Raw genomic sequence first — 22181 nt, 5'->3', positions numbered from 1 at the left:
CGACACGAAATATCCAAGACAAGGAAGAGATGCCCAGGCCCGGACACACTAGGAGACACACTAGGAGTTGTGCCCTGCGCATCTCTCGTTGTAGACGAGGCGTTCTCCTGACAAAGAACTGAATACCCACTTGAACGAGTGTAGATAAAAGGGGACTTTGTGAAGGGACCCTGGGGAATCTCCAAGAAACAGAGCAAAAGGTCAGCCGGGCTTTGCGGGCAGCAACAGCCGCCTCCCCGCCCCAACTGCTGGCCCCTGCTCCCCTCCGCCCCCACCCTCCCGGCTCTAACATCAGCTGCGCCCCACCCGCTGACCTTGCCCTTGGAATAGGTTGTGAGGCTGTGTCTCCTATCAGCAGTGTCTGCAGTTTACTTTTTCTGGCGTTCTAATCACTTTTTACAAAATGAGCAGAATGTAAGAACTATCCAATCATTGCAAAGCCTGGCTGCTCGGGCGGGGATGATGCTGCCGAAACAGAGCTGTTTCTTTGCAGGGTCAGCACCATGTGACAACCCAGAGGGGTTGCTCATGGCTCATGAGCTGACCTCAGAAGGTCCAGGTTCGGCCTTGGAGAGGCCCGCGTTCGAGAGGGCGGGCTATCTTAGAAGTGTTATCTTGGGGCCACAAAACTAACACAGGGGGCAATCCAGCATGAAATTACATGCAGTTGATTCTAAGTGGAAGAGGAACGTAGAGAAAGCCATGGTCAATAAGGGTTAGATTTGCAGAGGGTCTTGTCCAGACACGTTGGAGGTATATATCCGCTTAATATGTTTAAAACATAAACATGTTTGAAGAAACCACCTGTTCTGTCACTCTAGCCCGTTTGCATGGAATTTGCTTTGTCTTTTACATTCTACAACGAGAATTTTCCTGGTTATTAAACACCCGTCCACAACCCAAGTGTGAATGACAACGTGAGTGTCCAACCGCCTGTCCTTGGGATGCCACAAAAATATTTATTCGCTAAACTCGTTGGACTTTCAAGCTGTTTCCATGGCATCTGGAATACTTTCCTGCATTTACTCATCTCCTCTCCGTCCTACGGCTAACCCGGGGCTCCCCGAGCGTGAACCCTTCTTCGCCTTGGCCCTCCGAGCCTACAGCCCAGTACCTGGCCCGGCCTGGGCCCTCTGAGGATTGTAGGAGTGGACACCTGGCAGGAGGTATCCCCAGCCGAGTTGCAGGATGCCGCCGGGCCAGCGACACGTCACCTCGGTCCGGGGGCAGCACAGAGGCAGGGAAGACACGGCTGCTCAGGGGATCTCTGGCAGCTGGGCCGAGGCTTGGCATGGTGCCAGTGGGCCCGGGTGCCCCCCACTTTGCCAACCACTAGCATTGCATGACTGGGTTCCGCTTCTCCTCTGGCCTTGGCATTCTGCAGGCTGCAGAGAAAGTTACCTACTTCCCCCTTTTGTTTTTTGTTTTTTGGTTTTTTTTAGCATAAAGGCCTGCACTGGTTCCCTGACAGGCCCCCAGACCCTAGGATGTAGCTCCTCGGTCCCAGCATCCCCCACCCCTCAGAGTGGCATTGGCTTTGAGGCTGCCCTGCCGCAGCGTAACCACCAGGCTTATCTTAGGGGCTGGGGAGCAGTTCCTTGTCACCCAGGCCCCAGGCCCATTGCTCTGAACCCCATTATCTGTGCTGGTCCTGCCAGAATCCACATGTAAGCAGTGGAAAATGTGTTCTTTTTCTTTCTGTGTGTGATGGGCCCACCTTGCTATGCTGAGGCAGGCTGTGGGGCTGGCTGGAGCTCCTCGGCCCTCTTTTTGCCCACCTCCTCCCATTTTCTTGTCTCTTCTTGCCTGCAGCCACCACCACCACCACCACCCCCGCCCCGTTCAGGTCATCCCCATGTTACCATCAGAATGAACCTTGCCTACGTGCCCCTCCTCAGAACCCGCCTGCCTGTCCCCTCTGGCGAAGCCAAGCACTGGTAGCCTGGAAGGTGTGGGAGGGAGTCCAATAAAACCCAAGAACTCCAGTCCCAGTGTCACGAGGGTCAGGGTGTGCCCCAGAGCTGGGGGGAACACAGAGGAGTATACGGGAGGTCTGAATGTGTCAGGAAGGCTCCACCAAACAGGTAACATTTGACCTGGGTCGTGAAGGACAGTGAGAGTGTGCCAGGTGGCGAGGGTAGGAAAAGGACTCCAAGCAGAGGGAACAGCATTAGCCAAGACCTTAAGGTGGGAGAGCCCCGTGACACGTTCAGGAAGGAGCGAGTGGGTAACTGCTCAGTAGGTGAAGCTGGAAAAGATGTGCGGGGCCAGATCCCACAGGCCTCGAGTGCCAGGCTAAAAGGTTGGCAGTGATTCGATTCCAAGCAAAGAGCACCCAAGGGTCTACTCTGCGCCCAGCTTCGTGTCTCAAGGAGGAGACTAGATGGGGGTGTGGGCAGGCTAAGGCCAGGGTCTAAGTGAGCAATGAGAATGTCCAGGCGTAGGTGGGCAGTTCCGTTCATTCATCTGCCCCATGACTTCATCTTTACCCAAAGGAAGGGCTTAAGAGAACTCGGAGGTGAGCGTCAGGGGCCTCGGCTCACACGTGGGGCTGCTGCCAGTTCACCTTTGAGTCGGACTGGCTTCTCCTCGCTGGGCATACTTGCAAGGAGACAACTTGGTACTGGTCCTGTGTAGACAGGGTACACAGCGCCTCAGGTGCTGGCCCCTTGGGGCCCGAGCATCTGTGTGCTTGGCCTGAAGCACCCGGGAGAGTGGATCAGTCATGGAGAGGTCAGCAGCTGCCCAGAGAGCAAAGTGCAGAGCCCAGACAATCTGAAAAACAGCCTGGGCTCGGGAGCCCAGAGGCTCCCCTCCCACCCGGGGCTCTCCACGCCCTCAGGCAGAGCTTTGTGAATGGGGAGCAGTTCATGTGAAAGTTTGTCATCCTTATTGCTCCAGAGACAGGTCTCTGCCCAGGACAGGGCTGAACGGTGAGCCCCACTCTCCTTCCCGGGAGAGGCACACGCTCACTTTCAGTCGGTGTCCCAGCAGCCCCATTGTCCTGGGTTGTCCCCTGCTCCCTGTGACTGGAGTTGCCACCCCCAGGCCAGCAAGGCAGCAAGTGCCCACATCCTGGGAGTGCATGTCTCAGGACAGGCGCACAATGGCTGCCAAAGGCCATCTTGTGATGTTCCCTTTCTTTCGACGTCTTGAGCCTGTTGTGTTCTTACCACATCCCCAGTTCTGGGGCGCACACCACGCTGTCAACTCCGACCCTGGGAGAGCAACTCAGATGGGAAGTGTTGCAAGTTCCTATGAAGGAAGACACAGAACCTGGGCGCTGAGCACACAGGCTTTAGAACTAGTCTGACCGGGTTCAAATCCCGGTTCCTCCACTCACCAACCTGTGACCTTGGGCAAATTGTTTCATCTGTCTGGGTCTCTAATCTTCATGTCCTCTGGGGACAATGTTAGGACTTACACCAAAGGCCTGTGGTCAGGGGTGGATGAGATGACCCACATAAAGCAAGTTGCCTACACAGCCAGAATCCAGTGCGTGTTTGCTCCTGCGTTATTTTTGGCAGTTTTCTTAGTGATGAATCACTCCTAGAAGTAAGGAGCTTGGGGTGAGAGGTTGGAGGACTGGCCCCATTGTTAACAAGGGACTCTGCACCCTCAGGCTCTAAAATTAACAGGCTGAAGAGACTGGCGTCCCTGCTGCTCTCCAGGAGGAGTGGCTGGAGTGAGCCCAGGGTGGCCTGTACCCATTTGAAGTGACTCCCAAAACTCTGCACCCTTTCTGGAGGATCCCGAGCTAGACCCTCGATAGAAGCTGGTACCCAGAGGTCAGGAACTCAAGAATTCCTGAGCTCGCCAACCGCCCGTGCCCTTTCCGCTGGGATGTCCCATGCTCCTTACCCAGTGAAAGCCTGGTGCTGACCAACCTTGTCTGGAGAGGGACAGGCCTGCATCGGTGGCCACAACCACGGGCCGTCTGCGAGGGATGAGTCAGGAGAAAGGCCTGTGCTGGAACCGAGAGCCAGCAGTGCAGGGCCCCCCACTTTCTGACCCACCCCCCTTCACACCACACAGACACACACACACACAGACACACACACACACACACACGGAGGGCATGGGACATTTGCCTATTTTAACATAGAGATTGACAGTTCGAGCCATTTTGCAGTGGGGCCAGTGTTCCCCGTTTGGATGGTCAGGTCTGAGCTCACTGGCCACAGTGTGTACTTTGTCCCTCCTGCACACGGCCACCCTGCTAGCCAAAACAGGCCCAAAGCACCTTCCCTGGGGGGACCCCCATTCTAGAGATGACTAGAGACCGAGGCCTGGAAAGGTCAAGTCACCTGCCCCAGGGCACCCAGCCAGTTGGCTGCGGAACCCCTTGCCTTCTGTCCCCCCGCCCCCAACCTGGGCCTGCACCCCGTGCCATCGGTGCCCTCCTGGTGGGCTGTCACATGCCAAGGGCAGAGCTGGAGCTGAGCCTATCACCACCAGGTCCAAGCCCCACCCCCGAGAGCCTGGGACATCAAACGGGGCTTCCCCTCTCGAGGCAGGAAGTGGTGGGAGAGGTTTAAAACAGCCCAAGAGGGGAAACAACCGTCAGAGCAGTGAAGCAAACGCTGGGACCAGCCCTGCCCCACCACGCCCAAAAACGCCACCCCCAGGGCCTGGCTTCAGGACTGATCAGCCTCTCCCTCTCTTGTCTCTACAGGCTTCTGGGACTCCTCGCTGAACCCCCGGCGAGGCGGTGGGAGCCCCGCAGAGCCGCCAAGAGACCCAGCCCCCGGAGCGCCCCCAGCCTCCAGCCTCAAGTCCACCGCCCATTACGAGAACTGCTCGTGTGAAATTGAGCTGTCCATAGGAAATGACCGCCTGTGGTTTGTGAATCCGATTTTCATCGAGGACTGTGGCGGCAGTGCCCTGCCTGCCGACCAGCCGCCCCCTGGAAGCTGCCCCTCGCGCCCATTGCCTCCCACCTCCTTTGCTACCTCACCCACCTCCAAGTGGGCCCCTCGCCGCCCAGCACCCCCTCCCCCGGCAGCCCCGCTCCAAGCCTCCGGCCCCCACCGGCCTCCTCCACTCCCCGCTCTTGTTCTGGCCTGTCCGTTGCCCAGTTCCCCCCCAGTGGCTGCTCCCCCGCCTCCAGAGGCCCTTCCTCCAGCACCCCCGGCGTCTGCCCCCCACCCTGCACCCCATGCCCCAGGCCCCCCTGACCATTCAAGCCAGCCACCCATGGCAGCCTGTGAGAGGCTTTCACGCCCCCCCACAGGACTGGGCCCCCTCAGGGAGGAAGAGATGAAGCCAGGGGCAGCCCCTAGCCCCTTGCAGCAGACCCCTGCCCCTCCAGTCCCTGTGAAGAAGAACCTCCCTGCTGCTCCTCCCAGACGCCGCATCTCTGAGAAGGTCTCCCTGGAGGACCCGAGTGCAGGGAAGGTGGACAGGGGGATGCCTGCAGAGGGGGACCAGCCAGCTCTCTCCAGGGCATCCCCACTCAGCCTGCCTCCCCAGGGGACCTCAGGCAGTCCTGGGGACAGGCCTCAGAGGACCGCTGAGCAAGGTCAGGAAGCAGCAGCCAAAGCCAGTGATCCGGGCAGCATGCCAGAGCCGCCGAGGAAGATCCGACAACCCCCAATCCCGCCCCCCAGGAGGAAACGGATCTCCCGGCAGCTGGCCTCAGGCCTTCCAAGCCCCTTGGAGAGCACCGAGTTCTCCGCAAAGGAGGAAGCCCCCAGGAAACCCACGCCCGGTCCACCCAGAGAAGGCCAGAGCCCTGCCTGCCAAGCCAGGACTCAGAGCCCGCACACCCCGGCCGGCGCCCGGCCCCAGAGCACGGCAGAGTTCAAGGGCTCCCTGGCCTCCCTCTCGGACAGCTTGGGAGTGTCCGCCTCGGCCACAGACCAGGACTCCTACTCCACCAGCAGCACGGAGGAGGAGCTGGAGCCGATCAGCGGCTCATGCGGGAAGAAGAAGCCCTCGGTGATCCTGGGCAAGGCGCGCCACCGCCTGAGCCTCGCGAGCTTCACCAATGTCTTCCACGCGTTCCTGTCCAACAACCGCAAGCTGTACAAGAAGGTGGTGGAGCTGGCGCAGGACAAGGCCTCGTACTTCGGCAACCTGGTGCAGGACTACAAAGTGTACAGCCTGGAAATGATGGCGCGCCAGACCTCGAGCACGGAGATGCTGCAGGAGATCCGCACCATGATGACCCAGCTCAAGAGCTACCTTCTGCAGAGCACCGAGCTCAAGGCCCTGGTGGACCCCGCCCTGCACCCCGAGGAGGAGCTGGGTCAGTCCTGGGCCGGGGGCTGGGAGCGGGCGGGAGGGAGGGCTGATCCAGACCGTCCCCCCTTGCCGCGAACTGACTGCCCCTCTGCTGTGCTGCTTCTCGCTGCCGGGTTCTGCCCCAGGGCCGGGGAGACGGCGCAGGAGCCTCAGGCTCAGGCGAGGCCGGCGGGACCTCCCCGCCCCCCGTCCTGCCCGGGATGCTCCTGATTTCAGGAGGGAGACAAATCATAAGGAGCAATTAGAGGCAAAAGATGTACCACCGGGCGTGGCTGCGGAGGGCCAGCCCGTCTCTGCAGCTCCTGGGGCCCTCCGAGATGCAACCCCCCCCCCCCATCTCACTTTGGAGATGAGGAAACAGGCTCTGCCAGGGGAAAGGACTTGGCCAAGGTCACGCAGGAGCCAGAGGCACTGGGGACGCTCCCCGCGAGTCCCTGCCTTCGGGTCCCCGCACCTTTAGCCGCAGAGGCAGTGGGGTCACGCTACGGGCCTGGAAGGATGGGCAGGAGTGGGCTGAGGCAGACAAGGGCTGCCACATGTCCTCCTGTTGCAGAGGCTGGAGAAGCCAAGGGGAAGAAGGAGGTGGTAGGATGAGGACCCCGGACAGCAAGGGCCAGCCCCAAACCCGGATGGGGGCCAAGCCCAGGCCTGCGTGGCAAGGGAGCGTTATCTGGATCTCTACTGAGACTCAACCATGGGAGCGTGGGCCCCTCTCTTACCCCCAGGGATAGGGCAGCTCTGGTGTCTCCCTATGCAGACAGGGCTTGGGACCTCCCCTGGGGATGAGATAGAGCCAAAAAGACTTCCCAAGAACATTTCCCTACTGTCAACCAAAGCAGACAAGCGTCGCCATGGTGTCAGACATAGGGTCAAATTCTTTTTGCACCCCCTCCTAGCTGTGACCCACACCGTCAGAGCCCGAGTTGGTCCGTCTGTAGAGTGGGGATAATGGCGTGTATGTTGCAGAGTTGCCGTGAGATCAAAGCCGACTAAATCCCCTTCCACTAGCTGAGCAGGATGCCTCTTGGATAAGACGACATTTGAACAGCGAAGGAAGAGGTCAAGTATATAGCTGTGGAGTGACTTCTCCAGGCAAAGGGAATAGCAGGCACAAAGGCCCTGAGGCAGGAGCAGAGCAGCAAGGAGGCCAGAGTGGCTGGAGCAGTGTGAACACAGGGGAGCAGGCAAGGTGATACGTGAGAACAGACTACAAGGCTGGGGGGCGGGGGTGCCTAGTAAGTCATGGGGAAAGACTCTGGCTTCTACTGTGCGTGGGATGGGAGCCACTGGAGACTTTTGAGCACAGGAATGTCATACTCGAACATGCCATAACAGGATTATGCTGGTTGCTGAGTTGAGAATAGATGAAAAGGGGCCAGGGCAAGAGACTACTCATGTAACTCAAGGAAAAATGATGGCAGCCCAGCTCGAGGTGGTGGCCGTGGAAGTGGTGAGAAGTCAGGTTCTGGATATACTGTATTCTTGAGCCTCGAGGCAAGTGAATTTGAGAATTCAAAGAGCGACATCAAGAACAATTCTACCAAACATTTACTGGGCCCCCGGGCCCCCCATGTACAATTGCGCAGGTTGTATACTGCACAACCCCATGTAAATAGTGCCCTTTGAAGTTGTGCATTGGTAGGCAGCCCTGTGAGAGTGTCTTCCGTTCCAGGCCCTGTGAAAAGCATTAGGATACAATGTTTCAGTCCCAGAGGGCTCCCGTATGGGTGTCTTCGCAGTGTGGCTTTTTGCTGAATGTACTACACTGCCCCCTGCGAGGTGTAGCTGCTGGGGCACTGAGCGTGTCCTTCTAGGGGCTGGGACATGGGGACAGCCACACCATTGGGCACCAAAGCCTGCCAGCTGGGTCTCTCACCCTCCCGCTCTTGCCCCCCTACAGAAGCGATTGTGGAGTCGGCCTTGTACAAGTGTGTCTTAAAGCCCTTGAAAGAAGCCATCAACTCGTGCCTGCGTGAGATCCACAGCAAGGATGGCTCGCTGCAGCAGCTCAAGGAGAACCAACTGGTGATCCTGGCCACCACCACCACTGACCTGGGGGTGACCACCAGCGTGCCAGAGGTGCCTGTCATGGAGAAGATCCTGCAGAAGTTTTCCAGCATGCACAAGGCCTACTCGCCCGAGAAGAAGATCTCCATCCTGCTCAAGACGTGTAAGCTCATCTACGACTCCATGGCCCTCGGCAACCCAGGTAGGTGGGCAGCCAGAGGGGCCTGGGCTGGGGGCTCTCTCGAGGACCAGCAATACTGTGTGGGCCTGTGACTGCTCCCCGGCAAGGACCCCGGAGCCCTTGGAGGGCACTGGAGAAGGCTTTCCAGGTTCCGAGGCCTGTTGGAGCAGGACCGGGCGCGGGGGGATGGAATTCCTGGGCACCTCTCAGGGGTTCCCTGGGGGTCAGATGGAGGGCCGTGGTTAGCTTCCTCGCTGGAGGAAGGCCAGGAAGCCAAGCACAGTGCGCGTTCGTGTTGACCAGGAGAAGGTTTTCTCTTAGTGTCTTAGGGCTGCTTGTAGCGAAGTGCCACAAGCAGGGGCTGAAACCGCACACGTCGATCATCTCACGCTTCCAGAGACTGGAAGTTGGAGATCAGGGTGTCACAGGGTCATGCTTCCTCTGAAGGCTCGAGGGAAGGCTGTGTTCCAGGCCTTTCTCACAGCTTCTGGTAGTTCCTTGGCTTGTGGCAACCCTGTGGATGTCTCCCTGTGGGTGTCTATGTCCAAACTTCCCATTTTTTGAGGCCGTCAGACACATTGGATTAGGGGCCCCCTCCCTACTCCAGTGTGACTTCATCCTAACTGATGACATCTGCAATGACCCTATTTCCAAATAAGGTCACATTCCCAGGAACCAAGGCCTTGGACTTCAGCTTATGAATGTCAGAGGGACACAATTCAACGCATAACGGCCACTCCAGTCAGTTTGCATTTAACAGTGCCCACCAGGAGGTGTGGCAGTGACGCTGATCTGAGCGGGCACGCCTGAGCTTGTCTGCGCCAGAGCTGCCCTGGGCTGCCTCATGGGGTGGTGGCCAGAAGGGCTTGTTTGGAGGCTGGCTGGCCTAGGAGGGCCTTGCTCGCATGTTGGGTGGTTGCTTGGCTACTGACTGGTCAGGAATGAAGGTTACGGGGCCACACGTTTCTCTTTCTTTGGCAGGTTAGCCTGTAGTTGAGGTCCAAGAGAGCAAGTGAAGCCGGGAAGGCCTCCTCGGGCCTGGGTCTGACTTGGCACAATGCTACTCGGACGTATTTCACTGGCGTATTTACTCACAAGACCAGCCCAGATTCAAGGGGCACGGAACTCAACTTACTTGATGGGAAGAGCTGCAAAGTAACATCGCAAGGGGCACAGATGTAGGGAAGGGGATCACTGGGACGGTTTATAATCAGTTTACCAGAGTGCTCCTCTAGACAGACAAGAATAGGCATGACCGCACCATGGTGCACACCTTAGTGATCAGCATGGTGGCTGGATTTCATGCCCGGATCACCTCTTCAGCTGGATGCCCTTGTGTAGTGAGCAACCTGTGTGACTGTACATGACAGCCACAGTAATGGAGAGGGGAAGGATTGTGACGTCTGTTGCCACACGGACTTGGGTTTCAATTCCTGATCTGTCACTTACTATCTGCATGACCTTGAATGATTTACTTAACCCCTTAAAGCCCAGGGTTTAAGGTCCCCTCACCCAAGGAAGCTGTTTTACAAAGGGAACGCTCAGACCCCTAATGGTTCAGAAGCCATACTCAGTCACTTGTAAATATTAGAAGCAACATACGTAAAACGTCAGCCTCAATGCATAGAACATAGCAGGCCCAACCGATGCTGGCTGTCTTAGGCGAGGGCTTCTCTCCATCTGCCTTGGAGAAGAGCAGGCCTGTTTGGCCATAGGCCAACAAAAAGCAATTGAGGGATGGCGCAAGTCCCCCTCCCCCAGGAAAGCTCCCTCCCAGGCCTCATACTGGCCACAATTCCAGGTTGGAGTCACTCTTTTGGGTTACACAGACCTGTGTTCGCTTGCAGTCGTAGAAGGAGCATTATTCCCTGAAAGCAGGCCCCATGTGAAGGTAGACCTTCCCATTCACCGTTCGGCAGAATGTTGGAAATGGGTTGACAGAGAGAGCCTTGTAGTGGAGACCGGATGGGGAAGTGGAGATTTCATTATCATGGGGCGGATGTCAGGCTTCGATACCGGGGGTCTTGTGCCATCTGGACCCCCGAGAACCATCCAGCATGTGAACTCCACAGCCAAGTAAATTCCTTAAAAACCCCCAAAGAAGTAAGATGAGGGGCAGCAAGCAGCCTGCAGAACCCCGAGCTCTGGAGTTCGACCTGCTCAGTCCCAGAGGTGTGGAGCCTGGGGGCTGTGCCTGGCGTGCCTCCCAGCAGCAGTGGGAAGCTCAAGGTTAAGACCCCATCACGGTATGGCAAAGAGCTGGCCAGGACCTTCCCAGACCTTCTAAGAGCGAGAGGCAAGCCAGATCTGCAGCCGCTGGGTGGGGGAGCTCAGGGCGTCCTGGATGGTGTGGGGAGGGAGCAGCAACACAGCCAGGTCGAGCCAGAGAGGAGACAGAGCCCCGAAGGACCCTTTGCTGCAAGCAGCCTCAGAGAGACGACAGACAGGCTGGCCTGGGACCTTGAAGGGATGTGGACAGGAAAGATCCAGGTTTCCTTCCCAGCTATGTGACTATATTCTGGTTACTTAGGTGCTTGGAGCCTCAGTTTCCCCCTCTGTTAAATGGGCACAGCCATACCCACCTTACAGGGCTATTGTGAGATTTTATTGAGTCTGCAGATTTGCATCTAGCCCTGCATCTGGTAGTTAATCAGGGAAGTTACCTTCCCTATCTGAACTTATAATTGGGGGAATCTTTTCTTCTGGGGCGGTGCTGGGTCTGGGGTAAAATCAGGGCCAAGGGCTGTACGGACCCTAAGGCATTATCAGGGAGACGGTTTGGGGCCTAAAAGAACAATTCCATTCTCAGTAAGTCCTAGGTTACTCAGAAGCCTTGGGCTTCCTGCAATTCTTTTTTTTTTTTTTTAAGTTTTATTTATTTATTAGAGAGAGAGAGTGTGCTTGGGGCAGGGGGTGGGCAGAGGGAGAGAGAACCTCAAGCAGACTCCACGCTGAATGAGGAACCCAGCACGAGGCTTGATCCGGAACCAAAACCAAAGACGCTGAACCAAACCTGAGACCCTGAATCAAAATCAAGAGTCCGATGCTTAACCCACTGAGCCTCCCAGGGGCCCATGCAGTTCTTCTAAACGCTCAGTCCCTTGGCAGGGACTTCGAACACCATGATTTTTGCTGATGGCGAATTGACTTACTGAAAACGTAGCAGAGAGCAGGGAATGGGGGAGGGGATGACTAATTTTGAGGGAGAAGGAAAGGAAAGCAAGGCAGTCGCTACAGCGGACGTGCGCGGGCGAAGCCCAGGAAAGAACAGAGACGAACAAGGGCGCTCATCGCTTCCCCGTCCTCACGGGAGGGAGGGAGGCTCCTTGTCCCTTTTTACACGTGGAGTTCAATGTGGGATTTTGTTTGAAATAACTAGTTCTGCTGCTCAATATTTTAGCTTTTAATTAATGAATTGAGAGTGCATGGTGGGGCAGGGGCAGAGGCAGAGAGAGAATCTAAAGCAGGCTCCACACCGAGCGCGGAGCCAGGCAGAGGGCTCGATGTCATGACCCCGAGATCACGACCTTAGCAAGACCCAAGTCAGACGCTTAACCGCCTGAGCCACCCAGGTGCCCATCAATAGTTTAGCTTTTAAGCCTCACATTCGAAAGTAACTTCAGACATCACAAACTTTAAGAACAGAAATACTGCATTAAAATAGGAACATCCACATGCCCTTTGTGGATTGTTAATACCTTGTTTTGCTTTATCATTGACACACTCTGTCTGCATACAGAATGTTTTTCCTGAATCATCTGAGGGGGAGTGACATATACCCCTAAACACTTTTCTAAGAATGGGGATATTCTCTTGCATAACCGCGGGAACGTTGGCCACTTGGTACATTGACGTTGATAACGATGTTTTTACCTAAGCCGCCATCTTTACTCCAGGCTGTCACTGGAGCTAATAAGGTCCTTGCTGGCATTTCCCCCTCCCGTTCGGGAAACAGGCTAGGGCCAGGTGTTGCAATTAGTTGTCAGGTGTCTTTTACCTCTTTTAACCCGGAACATTTCCATGGCTTTTTTTTTTATGGAGCGTTGATATCTTGAAGGAATACAGGTTTCCCTCCCCACCCCCACCTTTGGTTCTTTTTAATGAAAGTTCCTCATTTTGTGTTTGTCAGATGTTTCCTCGTGATTAGATTGAGGTTATGCATTTCAACCCGATCCTGACTGACTCTTAAAATTGGCTTCTGACTTTGATGTTCGGTGACCTGGGGACCAGGCCTCTCTACCCCAGGCCTTCAGCTCACACCTCCCTTCTGCCGGACGCTTCCAGCGACTTCCTACTCCAAGCGTGGTCCGCAGGCCAGCAGCCCTGCACCAAAGCCCTGGGAGCTATCAGCACCCCCGTGGAAGGGCAGAACTGGGGCACAGGTCCTGCCTCCCTCCACCACTGACCCACCCAAAGCAGAAAACAGCCCTTTCCTCCCACTCCTAACCCTATGAGCCCCCTCCTCTCCACGGAAGAAGTTCCACCTGCGTGCCTCTTAGCCATTACATGACACTGGCAGAAGCAGCCTGTGGTGTCCCCGTGGCCTGGCTGCTGGCAGACCCTGCTGGAACACTCAGAAAACCACTCAGCTTGGAGACACAGGCCCGAGTTCACCAGCTGGGCCGTCTTTCCCAGAAGGGCGATTGCTCTCCTTGCCCAGGATACAAAAGGGCCAGGATTTGAAGCTAGAATTTCCTCACTCCGAAGCCTGTGCTTTTATGATCGTACCCAGCAGCCATCCTGGGGACAGATCTCAAGGTTCCTGATGAATCCCCATCATTGCCTGCTCCACAGGAGCAAGTTCAGGGGCCTGCGTCAGGCAGGGCGGGTGTTCGCGGAGACATGTGGCTTTGGGTAAGCTTGGCCCTCCCTCCTGCAGCACGGAGCAGACTGGGTTCCTCATGGACTTCATGAGGCTTGAGGAGAGTAGTCAGAACTTCTAGAATCATTTCTCCTGCTGCTTTCACAAACAAGTCATTCCCACGTTCTCAGTGTCCAAGAACAGACATTCAGGGCTGGCCTTGCTGTTGGGGAGAAAAAGAGTCAAGCCCAGGAGCCCCGCCCTAAAATGCAAGAGGGAGGAAGGAAGGAGGAGTGTGGTGTGTATGTATACGGGGTTCTCTCTACAAGAACCTAAAGAACCTTCTTTTGATAAAGAGTAGGCAATAGGAGGAGGCCAGTGAGGGCCAACAGGCCGCCTTTTTTCTGTGCCTTCAAGAGTCTGTGTGTAAACCGTGATGCCACACCTGACGAGATGGCACCTGGCTCTGGACTTTGGAGCCAGGGTGCCCAGCAGCCAGCGGGTTAGAGGTGAGGGCCAAATTGGTGGGCTCAGGGTCCTGGACCCTCCAGGGACCCTCACCGTTCACCTGCCTGGCAGTTCACCTCCCTGGCCAGAGCCAGCTGGGAATCTGCTCCCGGAGCAGGTGGAGGCAGGGGCTGGGAGTTGAATGGGTGGAGGACGGACCTGGAGGAGCCTACGACATTGACCAGGGGTCAGGAGGACGGAGAGGGAGTTCAGGCTGTTGGTTTTTTTAAAAAAAATCTGTTAAAAAAATCTAACGTGATTTCTGATGACAGAGGTCACTGATGTTTATTGTTGAAAAAGACAGTATTTGGTGGATTTCTTTCTGGTCTTTTTGAAATAGCTATAGATAGGTGGGTGTGTAGGTAATTAGTTAAGGAAAATACTTGCTGCCCTAACAGGTAAACTCTACAATCTTATCCAATAAAACTTTCTCTCTCATGTCAGTCCAGTCGAATGCAGGAGGGTGGGGGTGGGGCTGGGCTCTGCTCCATTAGTCGTTCAGGGATCCAGGCTTGAGGGAGCCTTCGTAAATCCTCCTGGGCATTGACATCCAGGTGACAGAGAGAGAGAGAGAGAGAGAGAGAGAGAGAAAGGGCCAGGCCTGGACGCAAAGCATAACCTTGCTTTTTTAATTTTTATTTATTTTTTTAAGATTTATTTATTTATTTGACAGAGAGAGAGAGAGAACACACAAGTGGGGACAGGGGCAGAGGAAGAGGGAGAATCTCAAGCAGATTCCCCACCAAGCACGGGGCCCAATGCGGGGCTCGATCTTACGGCCCTGAAATCACGACCTGAGCCGAAATCAAGAGTCAGACACTTAACCGCCTGAGCCACCCAGGTGCCCTGCATAACCTTGCTGTTATACCCCACACCCGAAATGGGGTTCAGGCCCTCTGAGATGTCAAGCTCTGAGGGTGAGGAGACCCGTTACCCTCCTGTCTTGCATCATAGCCATGTCGCAGACATTTCTCGCATGCCGGGAGCCCAGCTTGTGAGCATCTCTCTCCACCTGTCTTGGCACTAAGTCCTCCCAACCACTTCACGAGGTGTGGACGCTATTGTTGTCCCCATTTTACGGTCAAGGAAACTGAGGCTTACTGAGATCTGGCAGCACACCCAGGGTCATACCCGAGCTGGTGAGTGGTACAGAGCTGGGATTTGGATTCAGGTCCTGGGCTGAACCCCTGCACTGTTTGGCCTCTCCGGGGCATCCGGGTCAGAGACGACCTCAGGGAAGTCAAGCCTAAGTCACAGGCGGCCTCATGCCTTTTCCAGCCATGCTAGGACTTTTGGCTGCAGGGCTCCAAGCCCACGGCCCCATGTAGCTGGACTGGCTTGTGGGCTGAGCTCCCCAAAGAGGAACCTGGGGAGCTGGAGTGATTTCCTCCAGGATGCGGTGTTGCTCAAAGCAGAACTGACGCTCGGGCAGCATCTCAGAAAGCCCGAATGACCCAACAGGGTAGCTTTGTGGAGGCTCCGTGGGCGGGCGACTGGCTTCTCACTTCATGTCAGCCACACACTTGGGGGGGTCCTCCACCCAGTCGGCCCTGCTCCCTGGGCTCCAGCCCTTTCAACTGCGCAGCGTCAACGTTAGACCAGACCAGTGGGTTGCAAACCGATTGCAGAGAACTCTCTAGAGGCCACAGGCCTACCTGGGGGCCATTTGCAGGCCAGCCCTGCTGCACGCCCTGGGAATCAACCAGAGAAGCCAATTTCTGCATAAAATACCCCCGCATGAAAGGCTCACACTGGAAACGTACATTGAAAACCTCCTGTTAGAGATGCTCTCTACTTCCTCCCATCCTGTGTTTCTCGCAAATAAATGCATTCATTCAACAGTCCCGACTAACCTTGCTGGACAACATGGATGTTAACAGGAAAACCCAGTCCCTGTTTTTAAGATGGTCACAATTCGAGTGGGAACACAGAGCGCGAAGCAAGTGTCAGTCATGCAGGGTGGCAAATGATATCCACGCATTCACTTAGCAGATACATTTATTAAACACCAACTGCATGCCAGGCACTAGGGAAGCACAGCAGGTGAACTGTGTTCACGAGGGGGCCCCTGCCCTCACAAAGCTTTCATTCTGGTGAGGACAGGTGGGTAATAAATCAGTAGACAGAAGGCTAGACTCTGCCATCAGATGCTGAAACCGGCTAGCAGGCGGGCTGAATTTGACCGGGTGAAGGGGCTGGGGGGTGTCAGAGGAGCTCGCCGTTCTGCATTGGGAGGTCAGGGGAGTCCTCTCTGAGTTAATGGAAAGTGTCTGTTTTTCCATTCTGCAGTGACAGGGTGGGGGAAACCCATCATCGGGGCATTAACCTGGTTGGTGGGCAGCGGGGGGTCTTCGGTTAATACTTCCTGGAGGAAGGAAGTGGCTTTAAGTGGGAATCACAGAGGAGGATGCGAGCCAAAGCACATCACAGTCATGAGCCTTGTCTGCCCCAGGACTGTTGCATCAGCCACTGCTTTCACTTAAGAGCCCAGTCAACAGATTTGGAGGGACAGTTACAGTAAGAGGATACACCTTTCCTCTATCTAGATCAGGAGGCTGTGGGCCAACTCGGGCCCCCAGCTTGATTTTGTAAATAACGTCATTGAAACAGCCACACGTACTCATATACACCGTGTCTGTGGCTGCTTTTGTTATAACCACCAAGTTGAGTAGTGGGGACAGAGATGGAGTGGCCCACAAAAAAAAAAGAAAAATCATTGTGACCTAGTCCTTTCCAGAAACATATGCCAGCTCCTCTTTTAGGTGATCCTTCCTAGATGACAAAACCTAATTTTTAATTCAGCCACTCACTTGATCCTCACCACAACCCCACGTGACGGTCTGAGGGAGTTTTATTATTATTTTTTAAGATTTTTATTTATTTATTCGACAGAGATAGAGACAGCCAGCGAGAGAGGGAACACAAGCAGGGGGAGTGGGAGAGGGAGAAGCAGGCTCCTAGCAGAGGAGTCTGACGTGGGACTCGATCCCAGAACGCCAGGATCATGCCCTGAGCCAAAGGCAGACACTTAACCGCTGTGCCACCCAGGCGCCCCTGAGGGAGTTTTATTATTATTCCCAGTTTTCAGATGAGAACACTGAGGCTCAGAGTGAGTGGCCCCAGATCACGCAGCTGGCAGAGTTGGGGGCGCCCTAATGCAGTGCTCCTTGCGGACTGCGTGACCCCGCTGAGCACGTTCAGCTCATTTCTTATCAGAACTCCCCTCCAAAACCTGCCCGCCGATGAAATGGGCCTAAGGCGCCCAGCCAGCTCTTGAAAGTGTGCTCGGCTCCCCCCATGCCTCCAGCTGGAAAACAGATGCGATTTTGGCAGAAAAGAAAGCAGGAAGTGCTGGCTGCGCCCTGTAGAGCTTTCGGGTGGAGCACGGCCTAATGGACGTGGTCTCTGATCTACGCAATCCAGGTATTCTGAGCCCCGGGCAATCATTTTGGAACTTTGCCTCCGCATCCCAGGGGCGCTGCCTGACGCCCGCCGTGCGCAGGGCTGAGTTCATGCCTCGGGCTCCTGGCTTCATGGGAAGGAGAATGCAGCCCTAACAAGCCCCTGGAATATCAGGGAGGAGCTGGTGCCTTTCAGCAATGCTTGAAGCTTCTGTTTGTCTGCAAGTCGCTATCAGGTCAGAGAGCCCGTGAGCCCGTGTGGACATTTCTCACCTACATCAGGGAAGAAAGACCTAGATTCTCATCACAGCTCCACTACTGGGACTCCAGCTGCAGGACTTTGAGGAATTTCTCTGGACCTCGGTTTGCTCACAGTGAGACTGGGTCTGGACCTCGGTGTGCTCACAGTGAGATTGGGCTTGGTGAATCCAAGGCCGGTGGTGAGCCTAGTCAGTTGGGCATGTCACGAGAGCTACTCTGCGTTTCTCCCCTCCATGTTCACGCTGATAGCTCGAAACGGGCCACGGTGGAAATATTTAGACCATGGGAGCTTACTTTTTCCTTCGGAGAGCCAGTAGTTGGGCATTTCCCAGCAAACCACTAAGACTCACGGCGGATCCTAGTCTCCTTGACCATGGCCCTAACCCCGGGCAGGGCCGAGTGGATGCCAGCGGGAACACATGTGTGGTTCAGTTCAGTCAGCTGTCAATGGCTAACATCCCAAGCCCTGTGCTAGGAACTGGAAAGGCAGTGATGGGGCAGAGGCTCAGAGAGGTTAAGAGACTTGCCCAAGCTCACCCAGCCTCCATCCCTGCCCTCAGGGAGCTCACAGTCCAAGAAAAAGGGCAGGCTCTGAACTAGTCAAGGTGTTTGGGAGCTGGAGCAGGAAGTGACCAACTGTGTGGGAGGACGTGGGAGAGGGCAAGGAGAAGTTTGTAAGGGAAAGCTCGGGAGGGTGTCTCTGGCAGAGGGACTCTCCTGCGGGCCAGGATTCTGATAATTAAATTATCAACATGAAAACTCCCGGCACAAGATCTTTTTCCGGGAACCCTTAAGGTGTATCTCAGGCTTATAAAGGTTGAGGGCAAAGCTTGCTTTCTCCAAAACAGACTCATTTGGTGCAGGGAGGGGACAGGGAACCTTGAAACAAGTAATCCAGAGAGCCTCAGAACACAGAGCTAGAATGGAGAGAATGGGTGTCTTTTAGCAGGCATTTTCCATGGGAGCGTGGGGGAGCACCCTGGGTAAATCTGCGTATACAGTTCTCACCGGAATCCCGTAGCATGTCGTGCGATCTGTGTCCCATCGTGCACGACTAGAAACACGGGCTCGGAGAGGTAAAGCGCTTAGCCCCAGGTCACACAGCTGGTAAGAAGTGTGCTGAGGCTCGTACTGTGCGTGTGCAAAGGCATGAGGATTGAAAGTACCTTTGGAGTTCAGGGAATGGTCCGTGATTCAGCACAGAGGAATGTTATGTAGGAAGGTGATGAAAGCAGAATGCCGTTCTGAGTTGGAAGTTGGAAAGTAGAGTGTAGAATAAGCACCAGTAGCTGGGGCAGCCCAGGAGGGCTTCATGGAGGAGGTAGAACTTGAAGAAAGAATGTTGAAGTAGCAGGAACATGGGATTGTGGGTAAGCAAAAGCTGGATTCAGGTCCTGGTTCACTGCATCCAAGCTGTGTGACCTTAGGCAAGTAGCTTACCTTCTCTGGGGCTCACTTCCTTCGTCTGTAAAGTGGGCACAATGAATCTAACCCACCTCACAGAGTTGTTTTAGGCACTCGCTGATAGGTTTATAAAATATGCTTTGCATTTTTAGAGCGTCCCACAAAGGTTAGTGCTGGGTGGGAGATGGAAGGCTCAGGTCTGTGGAAGGCAAGGAGAAGCCATGCCGCCAGGTGACCGTGGCCAATCCCAGGGGCCTGGAATGCAGGTGACCCATTCTAGATGGTCTGGCTGGAGGAGAGTAGAGTCAGTCATGTTGGACAGGTGTCTATGGGCCCAATTGTGGAAGGCCATGAATGTCAGGCTAAGAGGTCTGGACTTGATTCTCTAAGCAGTGGGGAGCCATTGATGGTTCTTGAGAAGAGAAATAGCATGATCAGAGCCGTACTCTCAGGAGATGAGTTTGGGGACAGAGTGGATCAAAGGACAGAGACCCTGCTGGGAGGGGTAGGGTAGGGGAGTAAGGGAGTAGGGCAGGAAAACGCAAAGGGTGAGCGCAGGAAGCAGTCAGAAGGAAGATTCCCCTGGGGCTCTGCCTGGGGAGAGGCAGAGAACTGAGAGCCCCAGAGGAAGGGGGTGCTTCCAGGCGTTGCATCCTGGGACTGGGTGCAGGGGCTCCTTGACAGAAATGGGAGGGTTCCCAGCAAGGGCTGGTTTCTAAGAAATGATGAAACACTTGGCTTGAGTCTGGTGGGGAAGGACTCAAGTGGTCTCTGTAAGGGTCCACTGGAGCCGGGGAACCTTGGTGGGAGCTCAGCTTCCTGCTCACCTTTGCTATGGCCTGCGCCGTGTACTGTGGAAACAAAGAGGGGAGGCTCACGGGTAGTTGGAGGGACAGTCATGGGATCACGGGAGCCCCGGCAGCGGGCCGGCTAAACAGAACGTGGTGCGAACCATGCAGATGGGCCCCAAAACCCTTTCTGAGCATCGGCCAGGATTCTCAGGGAGAGCGTGGCAAGAAGAAGAAGGATCAACTTTGCATCCCCACGGGGCCCAGAGCCACGTCCGGAGGGCCTCTGAGTCCCAAACCTAGGACCAGAGCTGGACCCTACCTCTTACTGAAAGTCCCTGTCCCCTCAAGCAGAGCTTCTCACCCTTGGAACTGTAGACGTCTGGGGCCGAATACATCTTGAGCATGGAAGGCTGTCCTGGGCGTCATAGGCTGCTCGGCGGCATCCCTGGCCTTGGGGTCCATAGCACCCTGTTCTAGCGTGACCGCCAAACAGCAACTCCAGACACGGCCCAGTGACCCGTGAAGGGCAACATCGCCCTGGTGGCGAACCGCTGCTCAAAAGCACATGAGCTCGCCGATTGTATTCCTTGCCGAGTTATTAACACAACAGCAAGAAGAAATGGGTGTTCTAAGAACCTAGTGAAGTTTAATCAGCTCTCTGCCAGCGCGTGCGTTACACGGGCATTCCGAAAGCCACAGGACTGTGTCCCATCAGTTCCCAACTCATAACTCTCCTGCGGGCCAGGATTCTGATAATTAAATTATCAACATGAAAAACAACTCCCAGCACAAGATCTTTCCCCGGGAGCCCTTAAGGTGCATCTCAGGCTTATAAAGGTTGAGGGCAAAGCTTGCTTTCTCCAAAACAGACTCATTTGGTGCAGGGAGGGGACAGGGAACCTTGAAACAAGTAATCCAGAGAGCCTCAGAACACAGAGCTAGAATGGAGAGAATGGGTGTCTTTTAGCAGGCATTTTCTGTGGGAGCGTGGGGGAGCACCCTGGGTAAATCTGCGTATACAGTTCTCACCGGAATCCCGTAGCATGTCGTGCGATCTGTGTCCCATCGTGCACGACTAGAAACACGGGCTCGGAGAGGTAAAGCGCTTAGCCCCAGGTCACACAGCTGGTAAGAAGTGCGCTGAGGCTCGTACTGTGGGTGTGACTCTGCTTTTCAGGGCTGTGTGTTACCAGCCCCTCCACCCTGCTGATTTCACAGATGGAAAAACTGAGGCCACTTGAGAAAGCAGAACAGAGACGTCCGTAATAGCCCACTTTTCCACAGCACTTTACGGCTACGGAACACGTTTGTGTTTTCTCATCTTATTCTCTTGAAAACCCTGCAAGGCCATCAGGGTTGGTGTTACTGGCCCCATTTTGCAGATGTAGGAACTGAGTGCGGCCAGGAAGGCCACAAGGCACACTGTTCTCTGGAAAACCAAGAAGGGGCACCTCTTGGACAGACCTTATCAGAGGCCCCCGCGGGCTCGGGCCGCAGGACAGAATGCCACCCGAGGGGCTGCTAAATTCAATACAGAGCTCTCCCACGCCTTTCAAAACCTCTTTCATGCTGTTTCTCTTACTCACATCTTTCTGGTCCCCACAGGAATCCAGAAAAATCAGATCTTATTACCTGGGCAGGTAACACCCAAGGAATAGGGTGATTAGTAAAAGGGCTTAAGTGAATGAATGAATGAATTAATTAATTAATTAATTAATGAACGAACCATCAGGTGGGCCGCGGCCAAGCCGTTCTGACCACTCACTGGGAGCACTTTCCACCGGGATTTGCCGCTCACATTCTGTAGACGTGAGGACACAGCCCAGACTGCTGTCCACACACACTCCCACCAGTGATCTAAACAAAACGGGGTTCATTCCCCTCTCGGGTACCTGCAGCCTGGTGCGACTCCGCTCCTGTCTTGTCCCTTCATCACCCTCAGGGCTTTTTCCTCTGCACGGGCAAAACAACGCCGACTTCACATAATAGTTACAAGGACTGGAGGGGAACTTGCACGGTGAGCTACGAAATTCGCGTTCCTGTCCTGGAAGCGCTCGCCCCGAGCCCCATCTTGAGGCAACGCAATGAAAATTGCGAAGTCAACTTAAGCCCCCGCGTGCGCCAAAGGAACTTGCCGATCGCGTCCCCCTCGTGAAGCCACATGGGAAATGTTTGTGTTAGCCCTAAGCATTAGAGAAATGACTTGGTGCCCCCGAGAAACTGGTGTGTTTTCTTTTCATGGACAACGAGAAAGGTGTAACTGGGTTTTCCTCTTCACTTTGGCCACTGGGAAACTCAAAGCCAAACTTGTGGCACTAAAAGTGTAGTTGAATGGGTCCTTGCTTATTCATGTCTCTATTTTACCTGTGGCATACAATTCTTCTGGTAATTTAGAGTTCTCCTGACGTTTACATTTTTATTCAGATTTTACTGTTTTATCCTGTGTTTTCCGACGGTCACCCAACTCCTTTGTAAAACGTGTCAAGTAGAAATACACCTTTTGAAAGAACTGTAATTATTTGGCATGTATTTGGACTGATTATTAATCTCATCCAGGACACAAAGGGCAACAGCCATGGTGT

General features: G+C 54.9%; 1 protein-coding gene across 1 annotated transcript in view; it reads left to right on the top strand.

Moving 5' to 3' along the window:
• Window positions 1–22181, top strand: part of RIN3 (Ras and Rab interactor 3) — a 112757-nt gene that overhangs the window by 77772 nt on the left and 12804 nt on the right. Inside the window, exons 6-7 of the mRNA XM_026515425.4 lie at window positions 4676–6250; window positions 8147–8455. Of these exons, the coding sequence (XP_026371210.2) occupies window positions 4676–6250; window positions 8147–8455 (1884 nt within the window). The remainder of the gene's footprint in view (window positions 1–4675; window positions 6251–8146; window positions 8456–22181) is intronic.

Source organism: Ursus arctos, unplaced genomic scaffold (assembly GCF_023065955.2).
Source record: "Ursus arctos isolate Adak ecotype North America unplaced genomic scaffold, UrsArc2.0 scaffold_25, whole genome shotgun sequence".
In the NCBI taxonomy this organism is placed as follows: domain Eukaryota; kingdom Metazoa; phylum Chordata; class Mammalia; order Carnivora; family Ursidae; genus Ursus; species Ursus arctos.
Note: the sequence above shows the minus strand (reverse complement) of the source record. Positions and strands in the feature narration are given on the sequence as shown.